Source organism: Poecile atricapillus, chromosome 32, assembly GCF_030490865.1.
Source record: "Poecile atricapillus isolate bPoeAtr1 chromosome 32, bPoeAtr1.hap1, whole genome shotgun sequence".
NCBI lineage: Eukaryota > Metazoa > Chordata > Aves > Passeriformes > Paridae > Poecile > Poecile atricapillus.
The window spans coordinates 2,610,793-2,633,524 of NC_081280.1; the positions used below are offsets into that span (position 1 = coordinate 2,610,793).

At 45.5% G+C, this 22,732-nt stretch overlaps 1 protein-coding gene and 2 long non-coding RNA genes across 3 annotated transcripts; 2 read left to right on the plus strand and 1 right to left on the minus strand.

The window, feature by feature from the left end:
• Nucleotides 1-2,134: 2,134 nt before the first annotated feature.
• Nucleotides 2,135-5,834, plus strand: LOC131590147 (uncharacterized). The gene is made up of 5 exons (XM_058860048.1): nucleotides 2,135-2,162; nucleotides 2,254-2,553; nucleotides 3,911-4,098; nucleotides 5,005-5,125; nucleotides 5,764-5,834. The coding sequence occupies exons 1-5, from the start codon at nucleotides 2,135-2,137 to the stop codon at nucleotides 5,832-5,834; spliced, it is 708 nt and encodes a 235-aa protein (XP_058716031.1).
• A 326-nt stretch (nucleotides 5,835-6,160) lies between these two features.
• LOC131590238 (uncharacterized) lies at nucleotides 6,161-7,667 on the plus strand. Its single transcript, XR_009280039.1, has 3 exons — nucleotides 6,161-6,367; nucleotides 6,711-6,824; nucleotides 7,195-7,667. It is a non-coding gene; the product is annotated as an uncharacterized LOC131590238 (long non-coding RNA).
• Nucleotides 7,668-21,082: 13,415 nt separating this feature from the next.
• LOC131590242 (uncharacterized) lies at nucleotides 21,083-22,367 on the minus strand. The gene is made up of 3 exons (XR_009280043.1): nucleotides 22,211-22,367; nucleotides 21,745-21,858; nucleotides 21,083-21,374 (listed from the first exon to the last, which is right to left on the minus strand). It is a non-coding gene; the product is annotated as an uncharacterized LOC131590242 (long non-coding RNA).
• Between the last annotated feature and the right edge of the window lie 365 nt (nucleotides 22,368-22,732).

Genomic DNA, 22,732 nt, shown 5'->3' on the forward strand with positions numbered 1-22,732 from the left:
TGGGCCCGGGAGCTGTGCCGGGCTGCATTTGGGTTTCTGGCAGCTGCCTCCTGCCAAGGGTTGAAGGGATAGGGGAGAGCTCAGTAGACAGGGAGCTGGTTGTTGCAAAGTGAATAAAATCCCATAGAGCCGTGTGTGTAGAGTTGTTTATTTCAGTGCTGGAGGTGAGGAGGATTTCTCCTCCTAATTCATCCACCTTTGTCAATTGCTGTAGTATATTTAGTTATTGCTTGGTGTTACTATGTCATTATAACATAGGGAACTAATAGACACAGTATATTATATACTCTGGAATTAATTTACATAGTATAATCTCATGACTATAGATAGTTCTTTTTCACTGTGCTTGCGCCTCCCCAGTTTGGGGGTCGTTGGGGGTCTTTGATGAAGGCTTCCAAAGTCGTCTTTGCATCTGAACTTTTCAACTTTGTCTTCAGAGCATGCACAGCTACGGTGTTCCTTGGTCTGTCTGGTCCTAACTGGTCTAATTTCTTTATCTTGTGGCTAATTGGCTTGATGTTTGCTAATTTTTCATTAGTACTATACTTCCCTATCTCTGAAACTGACCACCTGGTGAGATTTTCTTTTTTTTTTCGCGGGTCTCCAGCTCTGAGCAACTAGTTAACCATATACTAGACACTACAATGAATAGAAAGACGTCTATATCAAGTTAAATAGATACATTAAGTTATGATTCAGGTTCCTTTGATATCTGTTGATACGGATATATTAGGTTATATTGATATCTTATAACTCAACCTATAGAAGCAGCTTGTAAGTTTGACTGAAGTTCTATAGGCATCAAATCCCCCAAGACATGTGGTGATATTTTTCTTTCTCACCCTGTTTTGGGAGGAGGTGAGCTTTTGTCTTCCCTGACAAAAGCACAGCTGCTGCCAAGGGAAACACACCTGAGGACCAGTATTGACCCAGCCTTCCCTTTGCTTCCTTTCTTCTTCCCTCCCTGCTGCACAGCTCCCTTGCGCCAGAAGCGCGATGCTGCCTCACCTGAGGATTCAGAGCTGCCTCCAGGCCCTTCCAAGAGAAGTGCAGGTGCTCAGGAGAGTGAGGCTTCCCCAGCAGCTGCCAAGAAAGTCTGTGTCACCTCTGGACTTGTTGGGGCTTCACCAGTGGAACCATCAAGAGAGCTCATCCAGAGATTTAATCTCCGCAAGCTCACGGTTCCACTGGTTCGCCTAGACCTGAAACGCCATCCTGAGCTCATGGTTCACCTCACTCCAATCCACCCTGAAGCTGCTTGCAGGGCCCTTGGACACAGCAACAGCTGCTCATCTTCTCAGCAGCACAGCCCAGCCTGCGAGCCATCAGGTAGGGAAAGAGTTTCTACCCTTCCTTTTCCAATAGGTCCTGGCAACTGAGCCTTTCAAGTGTTTTCCCTGAGTCCTCTGTCATGGCTAGATCTCAAGTGAGAATCACGTAGAAAACAGTGTTAAGTGTACTAGGAAGTGGGACTGTGAATGCCAAAGTATTCTCTGCTCTTCCTGTCCTTCCTGCAGATGTGGAGGTTGTTCTGGGCATTTTCCAGACAGCCTGTCTGCTGAGGTGCAAGGGCTGGGGGAAAAATATTGCCTGACAGACAAGTGGTCAGTGTTAGGTGAACTCCCCTGTTTCTTGGAATGAAGTCCAAGTAGGACGGTGATAGGATATTGCAGATGTTTCAGACTGACTGGCCTGCAAATCGGGCCGTGCCATTGAAATGAACTCTGTGTGCCTCAGAAGAGCTGCAGCTGCAGAACATGGCTTCACCTACAAGGTTGCTTTTAGAATAAACTCATAGTTGAATTTCTCAGTGTGTGCCTGAAGATCTGGGCTCTGCTTGGGTGAATGCACGTACTGTGGCCTTCTGTGTTGAGAAACTCAAGCAGCCAAATCTAAAAGCTGCTGGGGAGATAGGGAAGGCTGTGATTCTAAAGTTTTTGTGTGCCTTTGGAGCAGAAGGGAGAAGAGCTGGCAGCTGAGTTCCTGGCAGTTGCCTCCTGTCGAGGAATGGCAGCGGGACACTTTTCTCAGACAGATGAATAAGTACGGGAGAGCTCAGTAGACAAGGAATTGGTTGTTGCAAAGGTTCAGAACATGAGAAGGGAATTTTCTCCTTCTCCCCCTGCTTGGGAGGATGGGAGCTTCTGTCTCCCTTGGGAGAAGTACAGTTGCTGCCAAGGGAAACACACCTGAGGACCAGTAGTGATCCAGCCTTCCCTTTGCTTCCTTTCTTATTCCCTCCCTGCTGCACAGCTCCTTCATGCCAGAAGCGCAGTGCTGCCTCCCCTGAGAATTCAGAGCTACCTGCAGGCCCTTCCAGGACAAGTCCAGATCCTCAAGGGCGTGAAGCTTCCCCAGCACGTGCCAAGAAAGTCTTTGCTCCACCTGCACTTGGGGTTTCATCAGGCAAGCCAGGCACACACAAATTTCAATTCCAGCCACAGCTCATCACTCCACCATTTCCTGCGCACCATCAAAGCACTTCTGTGGCCTCTCCAAAGAGCAGCAGCTGCACTTCTCCAGAGCAGCACTTGCCAGCCAACATCCCATCAGGTACGCAATGTGTTTCTCCCCTGGCTTTTCAGAAAGATCACAAAAAGTGACTGAAGTATTTTGCCATGGTGCTCTGTCATGTGTACATTTGATTGTCAGAATCAGGTGTCGAGGGTACTAGGAAGGAGGATCATGAATATCAAAAGAATCTCTGTCTGCTTTTCCCGTCCTTGCTGCGGATTTGGAGGATGTTCTGGCCATTTTCCAGGCAGCCTCTGTGTAGAGGTCAAAGGGTGAGGCAAAGAACATTTCTCCACAACTGGTCGGTGTCAGGTGAACTCCCATTTTTCTTTGGATGAAGCCAAACTAGGACTCTGATAGGATATTGCAGAGTTTACAGATTGTCTTTTGTTGAGATGAAATACACGGGATGGGACCACCGTGCTTTGAGATGATTTATTGCTTAAGTAGCCCAATAAGATATCAGTCCCGAGGTGTGAGATTTACAGGCAACAAGTCAATCACAGCTTGAGGAAGTTACGAGTTCCTTCTCCACATGGCAATATATAACTTTTTAGTCCAGTAGACAGTTGGCACGAAGTTTGTTTTCACTTATTAAGCTATCACCTTTACTTGATTTTTCCACACTGCATCTGTCTTTTAACCAACAAGCTAACAGGTCACGTATTCACACACACTTCTGTTATAGTTTCTAGATCTCTAACTTACTTTATAAATCACACTATTACACTTGATACCTCCAACTATTTTACTTAATATAATTTCTTACTTACTCTAGGCATATACTTACTTGCAATTGTAAGAACATAGGTTTAGAATTACTATACCTAATGTCTGTGTACTTTCATCACTCCATCAATCCAGGCTTTTTCTAAGGCTGCAGATTTTCCATTTCCAACAGTCTCTCCCACAAATAATGCTATGAAATTTCAGTGCACGCTGGGAGTCCCCAGAACAGTTGCAGCTGCAGACCATGGCCTCACCTCCATGGTTGCTCCTTAGAATAAACTCGCAGTTTAAGTTTAGCATGTGTGTCTGCACCTCTGGCCTCTTCCTGGGTGAATGCACTTTCTGTGGTCTCTTGTGATGAGAAACTCAAGCAGCCAAATGCCAAAGCTGCTGGGAAGATGCAAAAGGCTGTGATTAAAGGTGATTATGTCTGTGTGCATGTCTATATCAGTTTCACAAGCCATAATTTAATCTATGTACACATCGATTAGGATAATACTTCTGAAGGGGAAGAGCTCACTCTTCCAATTCCCTGGAAAGTTTTTAATACCTTTCTGGAGTTGAGGTTGCTGTGCGCTTCCTGTGATGTTTGATCCAAGGCAGCAATAAAGCTCTGCGTCCCAAAGCCTCATTTTGGAGTCTCACCGATGTTTTTGGATTCTTGCAGCCGCCCCGGGCACTTCAGTCCCCAGTGCTCCAGCTGGCAGTGCTGGTTATGCAGCATGGAGAGCCCCAAGCTGGGTATGGAGTACTCCTGGGGAAGAGGAATTGCCACCACTGGATCTGGACCTTGTTCTGGAGACACTGGAGGAGATGCTTTCACCATCTGTGCCTGAAAGGTCTCCCTCTGCTCAGGTAATTCCATTGGACAGGGATGAGAGGGGCTGAGCACAGTCACCTTGTGGAAAGAAGAGATGTGTGTTGCCAGACAGTCCCTGCAAAGCTGCAGCCTGCAGGAGACTGTTGTGCTTAGGGCTGTGGTGGGAAGAGCACATCCCTGTGCCAGGAGCTAGCAGGACTCCATCCTTAGCGCCCACTCCATGGCTTGAGTGTCATCCCCACGCTCAACAGCCTTGTCAGCCTTGACAGCTCTTGGAGCGTGTTGGGAAAGTCAGTGTTTTGGACTGTTGAAGGCCTCTGGGGCCCAGAGCTCCTTGTTAGGAAGAAGGGATGAAGTGTGTGAGCCGTGGAGTCTTCAGGGGGCAGATGTCTTGGTTTTTAGGCCCCATGACTTGTGTGATTGGTGAGAAGGACAAGGTTGGTGCTGGACATGAAATGGTTAAGGACTCCTTGAAGCCCAGGGGCTCCTCCTGTGTTGAAGAGCAGTTCAATCAGGGCCCATTAGTCCTTGTGTTTGACAGATTCCCTCTTGGACTTTGGAATCCCTTTTTTCTTTAGTCTTGTCTCTTCCCAGACTGGCCTGGAGTGTTCAGTTTCTGCATTGGCACAGGCCTTTTTGCATCTTCTTCTACAACTTTGCCAAAGAATTTATCTTCTTTCATTTAATATGCAGACCCATTGCATGGGTAGATTTATTCTTGAGGAAGGGCAGACTGGAGGTGGGGAGGGGGATTTTTTGGAACTGCCCATATCTTCTTGCCAAGCGTGATGAGCCTTTGTCTTCTGCAAACTCCCACGTATATACCAGTTTTCAAAATCAATTTGTTGGTGCACAGAAGGAAATCTGGCAGGCTCTGATTGTATCCCTGCAGAATCTATTGGTTGATCTTTGTGTTTCCTTCTTTGTGTTTTTCTTTTCAGGTCAATCCTAGTGTTGCCCGTGGCTCTTCAGGAGGGGAGGCTGTGAACAAGGCTGCAGCAGAGGGAGCTTTGCCTGCTTGCGGGAGCTGTGTGAACGTTTGCCAGGAGCCCGAGGAGCTTGGTAAGGAGTGAGCCCAGCCTGCTTTAGAGAGATGGGAGACAGCTGCTCTGAGCCTGCCTCTGACAGGAAGGGAGATGAGAAGAGTTGAGTTCTTGTCTCAAGCAGGGTTGGTGCTTCCTGGTGCCTTTAGTTCCAATCCTGCACTGGCACAAGCTCCCCGAGCCCTGCCCCTCCATGCTTTTCCAGAGGCTCTGACACCGAGTCCTCTGCTGTGGCAAGAGAGCCGGGAATAAAGCTGAGCTGGTGGCAGTTGTGTCACCAAGCTGCGTGTCCCAATTGGTTCACAGCTCACAGCAGCCTTCAGCTTCAGCCACTGCAGTGAGGACTGACGTCTCTGCGTCAGCCCAGAGAAAGAACAAGGCTGGGCTTCTTTGTGGGGGCTGGGACTGTCTGTGTTTCAAGCTCTTGTGGGTGCCATTTGCACTGGGAGTGTTGTGAATTGATTGGCGTACTTCAAAACTTCACAAGACTGGAAAACTTGGGAGGATCCCTGTTCTTTATGGAGCAGGCTTCATATTCTCAAGTGAGATTGTGCCTTTCAGGCCATCTTTTACAGCCTTTGCTAGCAGGACAGTTTACTTGCAAAGGGAAAGCTACACAGAGGCCAGCATTGACTGAGAGTTGCCTTTCCTTCCCAGATATCCATCTGATCTACCTTGCCCGAAGGGCTGCCCTGCGTGGGAAGAAGGACCAGAGGGAGAGCCTGTGACCATCAGGCAGGTGGCATCCCTCTGTTTATAGATATATTTAGAGATTTTTATCTTTATTTATTTATCCATATAGTTTACAAGTATAGATTGATAAAGTTGTATTCCTACGTGTATCTATTTCTACATCTGTATAGTTTGTATGTATAGTTAGTTACGGATGCATTAGGATTTTTTTTCTATGTATACAGTTAGATTTATAGATTTTCTAATTTACATTTCTATATGTAGAGAGTAACATTTCTATGCACACAAAGTTTCATTTCTATATGTGCATAGTTCTTTAGTTAGAGCTATATAGATATATAGGTGCATAGATTGAGCTGTGTAGGCCTAGGCTGCATTTTTGCCTCTTTCCCCCTTGGCTGCCTTTTTCATCTCTTGTTTTTCCCGCTGTGCCCCTTGTGTCCCCCTGTGCTGGGTCCGAGCTGGGGCCGGGCCAGGCGGAGCAGCAGTTGCAGCCCTGGCTGTCCCTGGAGCGGTGGGAGCTGCCGGTGGCCCCAGGCACTGTCCTGTGAGGAGCTGCTGAAGGACGGTGAGACTGAGGGGGCTGAGGAGGCGCTGATGCTGAAGGGACGATGGAAACCTTGAGGTGTTGGGGGCACTGAGGGCTGTGGGGGAGCAGAGGGCGATGGTGGCACTGAGGTGACAGAGGCACGGGCTGAGGGCTGTGCCGGCTCTGAGGGGACACAACGGCTCAGAAGGGACTGAGCGGGGTGAGAGGCCTGGGAGAGGCCGAAGAAACTGAAGAGGGGGCTGGGGGTTTGCCGAGAGGACGGCGGGGCTGAGGGGATGGAGGGGGCCAGGAGGGAGCACACAGAGCTCAGGGACTGCAGGCCTTGGAAGCAATTCCAGAGCCTCCACTTTTGCCACCACAGCTGTGCTGAAGAGCTTGAGGACAGGCAGACACTGCCAGGAGGCAGCAGGGAGAAGCTGAAGGCCTGGAGCAAGAGCAGTGAGCAGGGATGTGCTGGGGCCACGCGAGAGCCTGGGTGAGGCCCCAGGGCTGGTGAGGCCGGGCAGGGCTGAAGGTGGCGTGGGCTTTGTCCGTGGGCGCTGCCCGGCCGGGCAGGAGCGGCCCCTGCCCGTGCTGGGGCTGCTCAGCGCTGCTGCCCCGGCCGGCACAGGGGCTGTCCTTGGGCAAGGCAGCTGTGCCGGCAGGGCCCGGGAGCTGTGCCGGGCTGCCGGGAGATGCGGGACAGTCCCGCCGCGCCTGCGCTCGCCACACGCTGGCCCGCTCGGCCTGCTTGTTCTTCCCAACTTTCCTGGGGAGGCTCGGAGATTTTTGCTTCCCTGCTGGAAGTGCAGTTGCTGCCAAGGGAAAGGTCCCAGGACTGACTCGCTGTTCCCTTTGCCTCCCAGATGTCCCATCTGCTGTCCCTGTCCAGGAGAGCTGCTCTGCATGGGAGGAGAAGACTGCGGGAGAAGCTTTGAAGATGGGGCGGCTGATTTATTCTTATGCAGTTGTATGGACGTTTAGATTGGGACACTGGCATTTGTATCTTTTTAAATAGTTTTGTTTTATAGATCTATATGTATATATATTGTAAGAAATATGTATTATTTAATCTGTATTTCCATCTGTAGATTGTTATATATGTATAGATAAAGGTATTTAGTTTTATATGGGCTGTAAGCTTGTAGCAATCTGTAATAAATTAAGTTGTTAAACACCTCATTGATTTTTGTCTATAGTGACTTGTAGAGTTTACCAATAAGTTTTTGCTAACTGAAGTTGGTATTTGTATATTTTTACGAGGCATTGTTGTGCTAATATAATAAATGACTTTTTTTAAACTTTATTGAGATTTTTATAGTTGTGTATTATCAGCGCAGGTGTAGCAATTTGTAATAAATGCCATTTTTCAACTGAAATTGATTCATGTGTATTTGTAGCTCAGCTGTGCGGCTGCAGCAATCTGCAAGCAATGACATTTATCAGCTGAGATGGGTGGTTTGTGATTTGTGCTCTCCAAAGCAATGGGCAGATGGAAATGCCATGACGCTGGAGGATTTTGGTGATGAAAATCTCCAGCCACGCCCAGCACATGCCCCACTTGTGCTCAGGCTGGACAAGGAAAGCGCAGATTTGGGATGGCAGCAGAGCCACACGTTGGCTCAGAACTCGCTGCACAGGCCTGCTGAGAAAACTCTGGGACTCTGCTGCACGTACAACTCCAAGCAGGAGGCAGCGGGGCAGGAGAAAGCATTCACAATGAAAAAAAAAAGAGAAATTGTGTCCAAACAGATGTGAGGATACTCTGGGAGTTTGATCAAATGCTCTAACTCACCACTGCCTAGGCTCATCTTCAGCAAAACTAGTTTGTTAAAAGCTGAACACCTTCCAGGAAAGAGAGATTGCACTTTCCCCTTCCCTTGCCTTGCTGTGTGAGTGGAAGATGTCCTTAGCACAGGGAATTGTTGCCCTTCAGCACCTCCCTCACTCCCATGAAATCAAAGATTACGTGCTACCGCGTGGCACCATAAAGGAAAACAGCCCTGCCCTGGTGACAGTGTGTGCAAAGTCTTCCCTCCTCCTGTCCCCACATGGCACAAACTGAACCATCCCCTTCCTGTCCAAACTGCGCCTGAGCTGAGGGAGGGCTCCAGGAGCTCAGGAGGGTGCAACACCACCACAGGTGGGAAGGTTTTGCAAAGCTTCCTAAGCATCAGTGAACTTTGGCTTTGCCGCTCTTCCCCTGGAATATTGTCCTGCTCATCAATGGTCTTGGAGGACACCGTGCCGCCAGCTCCCGCAAGTGAAGTTTGTTTTCTTCAGGGCTTGAATGGAGGAAAATGCAAATGGTTATTTTTAGAGTGAAATTTGGGGGTTGGTGCAGCTGGGTGAGGTCTGTTATTTGCTGTGGAAAGTAGAGGAAAAGCTTTAAATTCCCACCAGAAGCTGACTGTCAGCCCACACAGAGACCTGAATGAGGCCCAGGTGTGCTTGCTGCACGCTGGTCCAAGGGAAAAGCTGGAACAAAGTCCCCTTTGATTGGAGATTGAGCCTCTGTCCTGATGGGACACTTGTGCTTGGCTTCTTTTTCCCCCTTGCACTGAGATTGATGAGAGAGAGGCAGTTTTCTCTTGTTCGGACTTGGTTCTTGTTGGGGGTTAGGTGTCCTTTTTTTTGTTCTGGCCTCCCCGGGGAATTTTTACCCATTAGCTGGGGAGACAACCTAACTGTGGGTATTTAGTGGGTGATTGATAAAGGACAAAGAGTGGCCAGGCCCAGGGGGGAAGGGGGCAGGAAAGGAGAGTGGGGACAGTTTTTGGCTGGCTTTCTTTGGCTTCGGGGAAAGACATTCGTGTGCTGGGTTGCGGAGCTGCTGCGGTGGGGAGAAGGGAATTTCGCCATCACCCAGAGGGAGCTGCTGCTTCTTCTCCTTCTTCCCTCTTCGTTGGTGGCCTCGCACCCCCTGTCCTGCCGGGACGTGTGGCAGTGCCAGGCACGGCCGTGGAGCTGCTGATCCACCTCATCCACCAGCCCAGGATCTCAGCTCATCCCTGCTGTTCCACCTCATCCACCAGCCCAGGATCTCAGCTCATCCCTGCTGTTCCACCTCATCCACCAGCCCAGGATCTCAGCTCATCCCTGCTGTTCCACCTCATCCACCAGCCCAGGATCTCAGCTCATCCCTGCTGTTCCAGCCGAGTGTTCCTCAGAGCCCCGCAGGAGCACCGGGACTGCCCGCCCGAGGGGGTTTGTGAAAACAAAGCCTCTCCTCCATCCCATCTCAGCACGGGGTCCCTGGTTCTGTTTTCTTGTTAATGCTGTAGTTATTGTTGTTTGTGTGCCTGGTTATACTAGTAAAGAACTCTTATTCCTATCCCCAGATCTCTGCCTGAAGGCCCCTTGATTTCAAAATTATAATAATTTGGAGGGAGGGTGTCTACATTCTTTCATCCCAAGGGAGGCTCCTGCTCTCCCTAGCAGACACCTGTCTTCTAGAACCAAGACACCTTTACAAATCCTGGGGCTGGGATTTGATCCAGCCACTCCCAGAACTTCTCTCACAGAAGGAGTTTAGAAATCCTGGGGGTCCTGTCTTGGGGGATGTGAAAAATGAGGTTCACATAATTTTTATAGAATTTAAAAGTTTAATAAAAAAAAACAATTAGGAGAAAAAAATAAGCAAAGTATACAGATACGGCCAGTGTCTCTGCATTCAGCTAAGAGAGCACACCTTACTAACAAAGGATTGTCCCTTAAAAACAGAACCCTACTACATATCCATAATTTCTCATACATATTCATACATTCTTCTTAGGATCTTTGGTGTTCTTCTGTTTTATTTTCTCTTGCCCCCTTCCCAATAGATCAATCCTCTTGGAGCCATTGAGATTTACACTCTTTGATACCAGGAATGCAATAAATTCCTCCCCCCAGAGTTCTGGTCACTGCTGTCTTCATCTGGATAAGATAGTTTACAAATGCAGGAGTCTCTAGCTATTTTTTTTTTCCTCAGTTTTTGGGTTATACAAACAAAAGCAGTTTTTATTTTAATACTATGCCATAACCTAACATATATGTATTATACCACTATTTCTAAATTTCATCAATAATAGAAATAAAGAAAACTAGATTAATACAACAAAATTTCTCATTCTTATACACATAACATTCATTTTAATATTTGCAAAAAGCCAACAATATAAAATGTATCTATAACAAAATCCCCCTTTTTCTTTTCATGAATCATTTGGCTTGAGCAATATTTCTTGCCTTCTAGCCTTTATTATTTGCTCATTTTTTTCCCAAATTAATCTTGCTTCTTCAAGAGGATCTTCTATGTTGTTCTGTTTCTTTAACACCATAATTTTTTGTGCCGCTCTAGATGTAGTTAAGTTTGCATTAATAGGCATTGTTATCACTTGCATACTCTGAACTACTCTGGTGATTAGCTGAATAAAGCAGGGGATTAAACAAGGAAGAAATATCAAGCCAGTTGTAGCACACAAAAGGAAGAAGCCTAACTTTTTCCACCATTCTATTCCCAATAGATTATCCCACCAACTGCTTTTCAGCATTGGGTCCCATTTTTGAACTGGTACATGTGCTATTTTTCTGGTATCATTGACTATATCCAGAACGGCATCCCCGTTGTCATCTATTTTTAAACAACAATCTGATGTATTAAATTTCCCACAAACACCCCCTTCTTCAGCTAACAAATAGTCTAAAGCCAACCTATTCTGATATATTGCAGCTCTGGCTTGACGTTGCTGAGTGGATATTAATTCTATTACTCGAGCAGTTTTATTTGTTATTACTTCTACAACTGTCTGGAGTCTTATGATGCGATTTAGCATATAAATTTGGGTTCGGTATCCCCAACTCCCATCTTGTGCCCAGGTGGCTGGCCCATAGGTTTCCAATATGCACTCAGGGGGCCATTTCTCATCTCCCCATTTTTGAAATCCTCCACTCTCCTCCCTTTTGCTTCTTTTTAGGTCCTCATATACTGGCACTCCTAGTTTGTCTCCATTTGGTCCTGGCAGAAGAAAAAATCCTGGCTGTATAATTCCCAAAGTACAACTCCCTTTCCATCGTGGGGGGAGTTTTGGGCATGCTCTTTTTCCACATATCCAAAATAAGCCATCTGGTGCTTTCCAAAAATCAATTTTCTGTTGATTTAAGTTCTCCCAGAGTTTGGAGATTTCAGGTATACTAAAGGAAGGATTCTTGCCTTTATCCTTACATTGAAACAGTTTAGTTTCATTATTATATATGCAATCTCCTTCCTTTGTTTTTCTGGGAGCCCAGTACCAAGTTGGTTCATCTGGGATCCACCATGTGGAAGTTCCATTACTAACTTTATATCTCTTACAGGGAGTATTTCCTACTTGATTGAGGAAATTCCTCCCCGTGCGCCAGAGACATTCTTCTCCTATCACTGTTGAGCTTAAAATCCACCCTTCAGGACGGTTTTCTCTCTTTGTAATTGTCTGATTCCATTTTAGGAGTTCAATTGGACCTAAGCTGCTGCCTTTCCATGGCCATTCTTCTCATGTCAAAGCCCCTCCACATACCCAACAGTTAGTGATGTTAAGTTCCTTACTGATTCTCTCTCTCAACTCCACAAACTGTTTTTTTCCCAATCTTGAGATATCTATTTCTTTTTCTAATTGTTGTTCCAGTTTTGTACACAAATCTTGAAGTGAAACTGACACAGGATTAGATTGCTGTGCTGGTTTTGCCTTTTTGCTTATCAGTTGTTCTTTTACTAAATCTTAGGTTTTGCTCCCAATAATATATATAAAACAAATCCATCTCTCCCCTTTTGGACATTCACTTCCTAACCTATTACCACTTGCTCCCAAATTTTCTGTAACCCAATATTTTTTCCCATTATGCATACAGTTACCTAGTTTGGATGGGTTATAACAGTGACTGTTGATTACGGGTATGAGTGACAAAAAAGGAACCTCGGTGTCTTTGCATATACAGATTTCGGTAGCATTTCTGGCATGTGTTTGCTGGTATTCCAAAAGAGAAAAGACAAAAAATGAGTGACAAAAAAAGGAGTAACAGAGGTCTGGTTTGGCTTGTATTCCCACCTCCCATGCCTATGGGGTTGCTACCCATAGCAGGTGTATTGTATCTTCTTGGTGGCGACTACAGCGGCCAACCCGGTCTTGCACTCTATTTCTCTATCAACTCCTTTTTGTCAGTTTCCAGGCAAATAGCTTTTGGCACTTCTTAATTGTAATTTCCCACTGTTCCTCAGGTATTTCCCACTCAACAGGCTCTAATAATTCCCATCCACAAAGCAAAGTTATTATTTCAGTTGTTCTTAATTCAGTCTGGAGAGAGGATCGATTTAGGACTCTACATTTCATGCAAAGAGAAAGACAATTGTGTGTACTACAATACCAATTTTCCTTACAATTTAAATACATTTAATTCAGCTAGCATGTCTTGTACTAGGATGTTTGAGACAGGGTATATGGTATGGCACTGATGGGAGTTGTAATTCTCCCTCCTCTTTGTATAAGTCACAGGCAAGAGCCAGAACTTGGGAATTTCTTAATTTGAAACAGTCTGGATCCCCCTGTTTGAGGTGGGAGTATTCCTTCCCAAGGTGGGTACCTGAGATGTTTTAAAGCTTGTCCAGGCAGCACTTGAAACCACTGGTATAAGCTTGGCCTTCCTTCCCAGGTAGGTGCTATTCTCTGTACATTCCTTGGATCATGTGGATTTTCCCAGTTCATGACCACCCAGTCCCCGCTTTAGAGTCAATTTGGTGTCACCTGGTTCAGAAGTTACAATCCACTCCTCAGGTTTCTTCACTGGTCCTTTGATTCTGCTGGCGTGGATCCACCCTTGTTCCCTGCTCCGGATTGCAGCCTCCGTTGTCAGCAGTACCTGAAAAGGACCTTCTCATTGTGGAGTTAAGGATTGTTCTTTCCATGTTTTTACCAATACCCATTCCCCTGGATGGATATCATGAATTTTAAAGTCTAAAGGTGTGGTTTGAGGGATTATCCCTTTTAACCGCAAATTTTCAAGGGTTTTTGCAATTGTTTTCACATATTCTTTGATAATTGTCTCCCCGACTTCATAGGTAGCAGTTTCATGTTGGGTGGTGAGAAAGGGTAACCCAAACATCATCTCATAGGGTGACACTCCTAAATCTGATCGAGGTTGTGTTCAATCCCTCAATAAAGCCAGAGGTAGGCATTTTACCCATGACATTTGTGTTTCGATTATTAATTTTGTTAAAGTTCTCTTTAGAGTTTGATTCATTCTTTCTACCCGACCTGAACCTGGGGATGCCATGGGGTATGTAGTTCCCATTTTATTCCTAAGGCTTGAGTTATTTGCTGCAAGACTTTTGATGTGAAATGTGTTCCTCTGTCTGAGTCTATTCTATTAATTCTATTCTATGATTTGTTCTAAAAGGGTTTTACATACCACATTGGCTGTGGCCTTGACAGTAGGAATTGCTTTCACCCAATGGGTTAGATGATCTGTTATGACTAATAAAAATTTCCATCTTTGTACCTGGGGAAGTTCAGTGAAGTCAACTTGGATACTTTAAAATGGTTGGAGGGCTAACTCACGGCCTCCAAATGTCAATTGTCTCATTACCTTTTTATTCACTTTCTGGCAAGTTATGCATCTTTCAGTTACTTGTTTTGCCACTCCAAAAATCCCAATACACCCATAATTCCTTAAAAAGTGATCACACAAAGCTTGAGTGCCCCAATGAGTTTTTTGATGCATATCTTCTAGTATTTTTCTCGTAAGTGACTTATTAAGTGACTGTCTTCCATCAGGGAGCCTCCATTTTCCACTCTCATCCTGTTTTCCCCCTATCTTGTTTAACTGCTTTTTTTCTGCTTCACTGAATTTGGGAATTGTCAATTTTTCCATGTCTGGACTTAGAATTAACAGAACTCTTTTGATCTCATGTTCTGCTGCATCTTTAGCTTCTTGATCTGCCAAATTATTTCCTCTTATTTCTGAGGTCATTCCTTTTTGGTGACCCCTAACATGTACTATTGCTATCTCTTCAGGCAGTTTTAATGCTTCTAAAACTTCTAAAATGAGTCCTTCATGTATCAATCCTTTTCCCTTTGAATTTAGTAATCCTCTTTCCTCCCAGATTTTTCCAAAAGTATGTACCACTCCAAAGGCATACCTTGAATCAGTGTAGATGGTTCCCTTTTTATGTGCTAAATGTTCTAATGCTCTTTTTAGAGCATATAATTCACAAGTTTGAGCTGACCAATTTGAGGGTAATTTTCCTTTCTCAACAGTTTGCATGTTTCTCCCATCAACTGCTGCATAACCTGACATCCTTTTCCCATGTAAACACCTGGAAGAGCCATCTACATATATTATTTCCCCTTCTGAGAGAGCTTGTTCTTCAAGATCTTCCCGAACCTTAGGCTGATATTGGATAATTTCCAAACAATTATGAGCTAAGTCACTTTTTGGTTCTCCATACAAAAATTGAGCTGGGTTTAAACTTTTACTTACTTCTAGTGTCAAATCATCACTGTCTATTAGGATTGCTTCATATTTTAACATTCTAGAATCTGATAACCATTTCTCAGCTTTCTGGTTTAGCACATTTCGGACTGCATGAGGTGTGTACACAATTAGTTTGCTTCCAAAAGTAAGTTTACGGCTCTCTTCTACTGGGATTGCAGTAGCTGCTACAGATTGAATACATACTGGCCAGCCATGACTCACTGGGTCCAGCATTTTTGACAAATATGCTACTGGTTTTTTTACTCCCCCCCACTCCTGGGCTAAAACTCCATGAGCTACTCCACTTTCCACATTGACGTACAGATAAAAGGGTTTTTCTAATGATGGCAAGCTTAAAGCTGATACTGAGGCTAGTTTTAACTTTAATTCTTCTAATTTGCTATCATCTTCGTGGGTCCACTTTACTTCTTCACCTTCTACCAATTTCCCATATCAAAATTTTACTGCTTGTGTATAGCCTTCGATCCATAATCTACAATACCCCAATAATCCAAGCAATTTCCTAATCTCCCTTTTTGAAGGGGGTGGTGGGGAGAGATAGAACTCCTGCAATCCTCTCAGGGTTTAGCTTTCGGCTACCCTTGCTTATTAAATGTCCGAGGTATTTTACTTCTGATTCTACAAATTACAATTTACCTTTTGATATTCTTAGTCCTTTTTCCCCAAGGAAATTCAGAAGTTTTATAGTAGCCTCTTTAACTTCACCTTCAGCTTCCCCTGATAACAAAAGATCATCAACATATTGGATAATTTGTATTCCTGGAGGAGTGGGGAAAGTTTGTAATACTGTTTCTAAAGCTTGCCCAAATAGGTTTGGAGATTCAGTAAACCCCTGTGGTAATTTTGTCCATCTCAGTTGTTGCTTTCTCCCTGTAGTGGGATCCTCCCATTCAAAAGCAAAGATATTTCGGCTTTCCTCAGCTAATGGACAAGCCCAAAAAGCATCTTTAAGATCTACCACACTGAACCTCTGGTGCTGGGGTGGAACTTTGCTTAGGAGAGTGTAAGGATTTGGAACTACTGGGTAACGGGTCCGAGTTCTTTTGTTAACTTCCCGTAAGTCTTGTACTTCCCATCAGGTTTCTTTATGGGGAGAATAGGGGTATTATGAGGGGATATACAGGGTTCTAATGTCCCATCTTTTATTAGTCCTTCTATCACTGGTTTTAAACCTTCTCTTCCTTCTAAGGATATGGGATACTGACGCACACGTATGGGGCATTCTTCTCTCTCAATCGTGACCCTTATGGGGTCAATATCCAGTCCTCCCCTATTTCCCTCCCCAGCCCAAACTTCCTTGTTTATTTTATCTTCATCCTCTAGGTTCAATTTTAGAACTTTGGCAGTCATTTTCCCTTCTTCAGGTATAACTCCTATTCCTAGCTTCACTTGTAAATCCCTCCCCAGTAAGTTGCTACCTGCTCCAGGGACTAATAAAACATTCCCCATCCAAATTTTAGTTTCTCCCTCAATCACCACGTCTTTGATGACTGGAACTGTGAAACATTCTCCTTTTGCCCCTGTTACTTTTACAGTTTCTTTACTTACATCACAACCTGTTGGAATCCGCAACAGACAGGTCTTCTCTGCCCCCGTGTCAACAACAAGCTCCAATTCTTCCTCCTGGGGACCTACTTTTAAGGTTATCACAGGCTCCAGATGGTATTTGTCCCCAAGAAAATAGAGCCTATGACTCCCCTATTCTTCTTCTGGGCCTATTTCTTGGAAAATTTTCTGGTCCTTCAATAGGTGAGGACGTTCTCTCCTGTAGTGCCCTTTCACCCCACAGTGATAACAGGTGTTCTTAAAGCGCTCTTGGGATTCTATTTGTGCTGAGGTTTTGTGTTTTTCCTTTTCCCTGCCCCTAAACCCTGGATGCCTAGGGGTAGTATTTAGAGGCTTCAAATTTCTCTGGAAACTGCTTTCTCGCATAGCTGCTACCAGGATTTTTGCTTCTTCTTTAGCTTTTTCTTCATCTCGTCTTACATAAACTTTTTGAGCTTCTTTTAATAAATCATTTAAAGGTTTGTCATGCCAGTTTTCTATTTTTCCCAGTTTTTTCCTAATGTCTGGCCAGGCATGGGTGACAAAATTAACTCTTAAAAGGGTTTGCCCTGCTATTGTCTCAGGATCTATCCCAGAATATTGTTTCATATCCCTCCGAAGTCTTTCTAACCATTCAGTTGGGGTCTCCTCCTTTCCTTGTTGTCCTTCAAATGCTTTTTTTGCATTTTGCCCTCGAGGTGCTGCCTCTTTTATTCCTTTGATTATCAGATTACGTTAATCATTCATATTTCTTCGTCCTGCCTCATCATTTTGATTCCAATTGGGAGCTACCATTGGCATTTTCTGGTCCCCTGGTGGTCCTTGCTGGTTTTCCTTTTCCCATATTTTCATTCCAGCGACCCTAATCATCTGTCTCTCCTCTCGGGAAAATAAAATTTTCATTATTGATTCCATTTCTTCCCAAGTAAATATGTTGGGACCTAAAAATTGGTCCAGTTGCTCTGCTGTACTTATAGGATCTTCTAGTAGTCCTTTTAGCTCCTTTTTAAAATCTCTGACTTCTGAGGAAGTCAAAGGGGCATTTACAAATCCTGTATTTCCCCCTCCCATTGGGACTTCTCATAATGGGAATAAACTAGTAGCCTTTCTGTATTGTTTTGGGGAGGAGTCAGGGGAAACCCGCTTTTGAACTAAGTTTCCTGTATTTTGGTACGGTACCTCTCCGTTAAGGGAGAAATTCTTTAGGAGCGCTGCGTTCATGGCAGAGGTTGATGGGATGGTGAAGGCAGGGATCCGTCCCGCCGCTGAGTCCTCCAAGGGGGGCCGTAGGCAGGAACTGGTACCGGAACCACCGAGAGAGCGGAGTCTCTCGGCAGAAACCAAAGCGGGGCGTGGACAGTCTGCAGGTGTCTGCTGGGGCAGGAGCAGCGGTGCCCAGCGCAGCCGGCACGGACACAGCCACCGGGGCCGGGACGGCCGGGACAGCTGCGGGAGAAGTGTCCGGGGATGGGACAGCGGGGGTGCCCAGTGCGGGCAAAGGAACCGGGGCTGGGACGGCCGGGACAGCTGCGGGAGAAGTGTCCGGGGGTGGGACAGCGGGGGTGCCCAGTGCGGGCACAGCAGCCGGGGCTGGGGCAGATGGAACCCCCGGCAGGGCCGGCGGGGCGGCCGCGAGCCACGCGGCTGCAGCCGGGGCAGGCGGGACCCCCAGCGGGACATCTGCAGCAGGCGGGGGCCAAGCAGGAGAGGAGGGGGGAACACTTGTAAAGGGTCCCAGCTTTTCTCTTTCCTTTTTTCCTCTTGTTTTATCTTTGAGATTTCTGATATTTCTAGAATTTTTGCTCTCTCAGAGTTTGTGTCCCCCATCCAGCATGCTGCATATTCTTTCTCCTCTGCATTAAACGGTTCTTTTAAATTTACAAACACGTTTAAAGCCTGACAAATCCAAGTTTCAAAAGAACCATATCCAGGCCAACAAACGTGGTCAGATCTTACTTCCTTGTTTGCCCATTCGATCATGCAAAAATTAATCATCTTTACTCTATCCTTTTCCCTTGTACTTGGGGTAATATTTCAATTAGCTAACATAACTCCCAAAGGGCTATCTTGGGGTATTTCTTCTATCAATTTATTTTTGCCTTTGTTTTTCCCCAAACCTGACTTACTGGTTTTCTGCCCTTTTTTTTTTTTTTTTTTTTTTTTTTTTAATTAATTTATTTCTACCAACCTAAACACTACCTTCTTCCCCACCTCTTCCCAGGCACCGAAAACCCTTTTTCTTAACAATACAATATTATACAGTACCATACAACACAATAAACTTTCCCCCCCAAAAAAAATAAAATTAAGCATAGATTCAACAACATTTTCCTTCCTCCATTTCCACCCGCTCTTTTTATTTCTTTGTCTCTTCTCTGCTCTTCCTGAAACTTTAAACTTTAAACAAAAAAAAAACAAAACAGCTCACTATCACAAATGCTTACTCACAATCTCACCAAAAAATTGTCTTGAGGCTTAACAAAACAAAAGCTATAACTACAGGGTGCCCCCCCATTCCCCTTTAACTGCGACTAACACCACCACCACTCTGCATTCTACTTGCACATCTGGCTTTAGAAAGAGCTCTCTGATAGCCTCACACCAGTCCTTAATCCCTCACCACAACACTAACAACCTAATACAGTCCACTTCCTTCCAAACAAACCAAAATCAACTATTTAAAATAACAATTACACATTTACTTACTCACATTCACTCACATCTATTTTACTCCCTCTCACTCATTTTTACTCAAAGCTAAACAACAATAAAATACATTTTATTTTCAAGTTATTGATATCTTCCCATGGGTATTATAAGGCCTTGGATGTTTTAGGTTTCTTTGCTGTACCCCTCAATCCAGCACTGTTAACCCCGGATGCTCTTGGCTGTACCCCTCAATCCAGCACTGTGTTGGGGATCCCCGCTTTTATCCTGTTTTCCCAGTGGATTGTGCCAGGAAAACCCTCGGCTCCCTTTCCCGAGGGGCTCACCCCTTCCCTGAGACCCAGTCCCAGTGACCCTGCGGATATTTTGCAACCCCCCGCTTTCCGCTCCCCCAAAGATTACTTACAATCCGTTTTCTTCTTTGGGTCTTCGTGCACAAGAATTATGGAGCAAATACCGCGGTTTAGGGAGCCTTTTCCCTTTCCTTTGCTTTATTTCTTCTCCTTCTTGTCCTCGGGGTATTTACCTGCAGCCACTGCTGACTCACACCAGGGGAAACGGAGCGGGGTCCGCTGAACTCAGCAGGGTGCGCGCTTTTTCCCACTCAGGATCCCTCGGTGCTCTTCAGAGGTGAGGTGTTTATCCCGGACAAAGAGCCCCCAATTGTGAATAACGAGGTTCACATAATTTTTATAGAATTTAAAAGTTTAATAAAAAAACAATTAGGAGAAAAAAATAAAGTAAAGTATACAGATACGGCCGGGTGTCTCTGCATTCAGCCAAGAGAGCACACCTTACTAACAAAGGATTGTCCCTTAAAAACAGAACCCTACTACATATCCATAATTTCTCATACATATTCATACATTCTTCTTAGGATCTTTGGTGTTCTTCTGTTTAGTTTTCTCTTGCCCCCATCCCAATAAATCAATCTTCTTGGCGCCATTGAGATTTACATTCTCTGATACCAGGAATGCAATAAATTCTTCCCCCAGAGCTCTGGTCACTGCTGTCTTCATCTGGATAAAATAGTTTACAAATGCAGGAGTTCTCTAGCTGTTTTTTTTTTTTTTTTTCAGTTTTTGGGTTATACAAACAAAGGCAGTTTTTATTTTAATACTATGCCATAACCTAACATATATGTATTATACCACTATTTCTAAATTTCATCAATAATAGAAATAAAGAAAACTAGATTAATACAACAAAATTTCTCATTCTTATACACATAACATTCATTTTAATATTTGCGAAAAGCCAACAATATAAAAGGTATCTATAACACTAAGGACATCTTTCACTCACACAGCAAGGCAAGCGAAGGGGAAAGTGCAATCTCTCTTTCCTGGAAGGTGTTCAGCTTTTAACAAACTCGTTTTGCTGAGGATGAGCCGAGGCAGTGGTGAGTTAGAGCATTTGATCAAACTCCCAGAGTATCCTCACATCTGTTTGGACACAATTTCTCTTTTTTTTTTCATTGTGAATGCTTTCTCCTGCCCCGCTGCCTCCTGCTTGGAGTTGTACGCGCAGCAGAGTCCCAGAGTTTTCTCAGCAGGCCTGTGCAGCGAGTTCTGAGCCAACGTGTGGCTCTGCTGCCATCCCAAATCTGCGCTTTCCTTGCCCAGCCTGAGCGCAAGTGGGGCATGTGCTGGGCGTGGCTGGAGATTTTCATCACCAAAATCCTCCAGCGTCATGGCATTTCCATCTGCCCATTGCTTTGGAGAGCACAAATCACAAACCACCCATCTCAGCTGATAAATGTCATTGCTTGCAGATTGCTGCAGCCGCACAGCTGAGCTACAAATACACATGAATCAATTTCAGTTGAAAAATGGCATTTATTACAAATTGCTACACCTGCGCCGACAATACACAACTATCAAAATCTCAATAAAGTTTAAAAAAAGTCATTTATTATATTAGCACAACAATGCCTCGTAAAAATATACAAATACCAACTAAAGTTAGCAAAAACTTATTGGTAAATTCTACAAGTCACTATAGACAAAGATTAATGAGGTGTTTAACAACTTATTACAGATTACTACAAGCTTACAGCCCATATAAAACTGAATACCTTTATCTATACATATATAACAATCTACAGACAGAAATACAGATTAAATAATACATATTTCATACAATATATATACATATAGATCTATAAAACAAAACTATTTAAAAAGATACAAATGCCAGTGTCCCAATCTAAATGTCCATAAAACTACATAAGAATAAATCAGCTGCCCGATCTTCAAAGCCTCTCCCTCAGTCTTCTCCTCCCACGCAGAGCAGCTCTCCTGGACAGGGACAGCAGATGGGACATCTGGGAGGCAAAGGGAACAGCGAGTCAGTCCTGGGACCTTTCCCTTGGCAGCAGCTGCACTTCCAGCAGGGAAGCGAAAATCTCCGAGCCTCCCCAGGAGGGTTGGGAAGAACAAGCAGGCCGAGCGGGCCAGCGTGTGGCGAGCGCAGGCGCGGCGGGACTGTCCCGCATCTCCCGGCAGCCCGGCACAGCTCCCGGGCCCTGCCGGCACAGCTGCCTTGCCCAAGGACAGCCCCTGTGCCGGCCGGGGCAGCAGCGCTGAGCAGCCCCAGCACGGGCAGGGGCCGCTCCTGCCCGGCCGGGCAGCGCCCACGGACAAAGCCCACGCCACCCTCAGCCCTGCCCGGCCTCACCAGCCCTGGGGCCTCACCCAGGCTCTCGCGTGGCCCCAGCACATCCCTGCTCACTGCTCTTGCTCCAGGCCTTCAGCTTCTCCCTGCTGCCTCCTGGCAGTGTCTGGATGTCTTCAAGCTCTTCAGCACAGCTGTGGTGGCAAAAGTGGAGGCTCTGGAATTGGTTGCAAGGCCTGGCAGAGCTGCAGTCCCTGAGCTCTGTGTGCTCCCTCCTGGCCCCCTCCATCCCCTCAGCCCCGCCGTCCTCTCGGCAAACCCCCAGCCCCCTCTTCAGTTTCTTCAGCCTCTCCCAGGCCTCTCACCCCGCTCAGTCCCTTCTGAGCCGTTGTGTCCCCTCAGAGCCGGCACAGCCCTCAGCCCGTGCCTCTGTCACCTCAGTGCCACCATTGCCCTCTGCTCCCCCACAGCCCTCAGTGCCCCCAACACCTCAAGGTTTCCATCGTCCCTTCAGCATCAGCGCCTCCTCAGCCCCCTCAGTCTCACCGTCCTTCAGCAGCTCCTCACAGGACAGTGCCTGGGGCCACCGGCAGCTCCCACCGCTCCAGGGACAGCCAGGGCTGCAACTGCTGCTCCGCCTGGCCCGGCCCCAGCTCGGACCCAGCACAGGGGGACACAAGGGGCACAGCGGGAAAAACAAGAGATGAAAAACGCAGCCAAGGGGGAAAGAGGCAAAAATGCAGGCCTACACAGCTCAATCTATGCACCTATATATCTATATAGCTCTAACTAAAGAACTATGCACATATAGAAATCTAACTATGTGCGCATAGAAATGTTACTCTCTACAGATATCAATGCAAATTAGAAAATCTATAAATGTAACTGTATACATAGAAATAAAATTCTATCTCATCCATAACTATCTATACAAACTATACAGATATATAAATAGATACACCTATAAATACAACTATACAACTCTATCAATCTATACTTGTAACTATATAAATAAATCAAGATAAAATAAATAAATAAGTCAAGATAAAAAATCTCTAACTATATCTA

Bases quoted from the DNA above. Each gene is read 5' to 3' on its own strand.
- LOC131590147 (XM_058860048.1), top strand. From the start codon at position 2,135: ATGGGAGCTTCTGTCTCCCTTGGGAGAA. The intron at 4,099-5,004 runs GTAATTCCATTG...TTTTCTTTTCAG, and splicing joins AAAGGTCTCCCTCTGCTCAG to GTCAATCCTAGTGTTGCCCG. The intron at 5,126-5,763 runs GTAAGGAGTGAG...TTTCCTTCCCAG, and splicing joins CCAGGAGCCCGAGGAGCTTG to ATATCCATCTGATCTACCTT.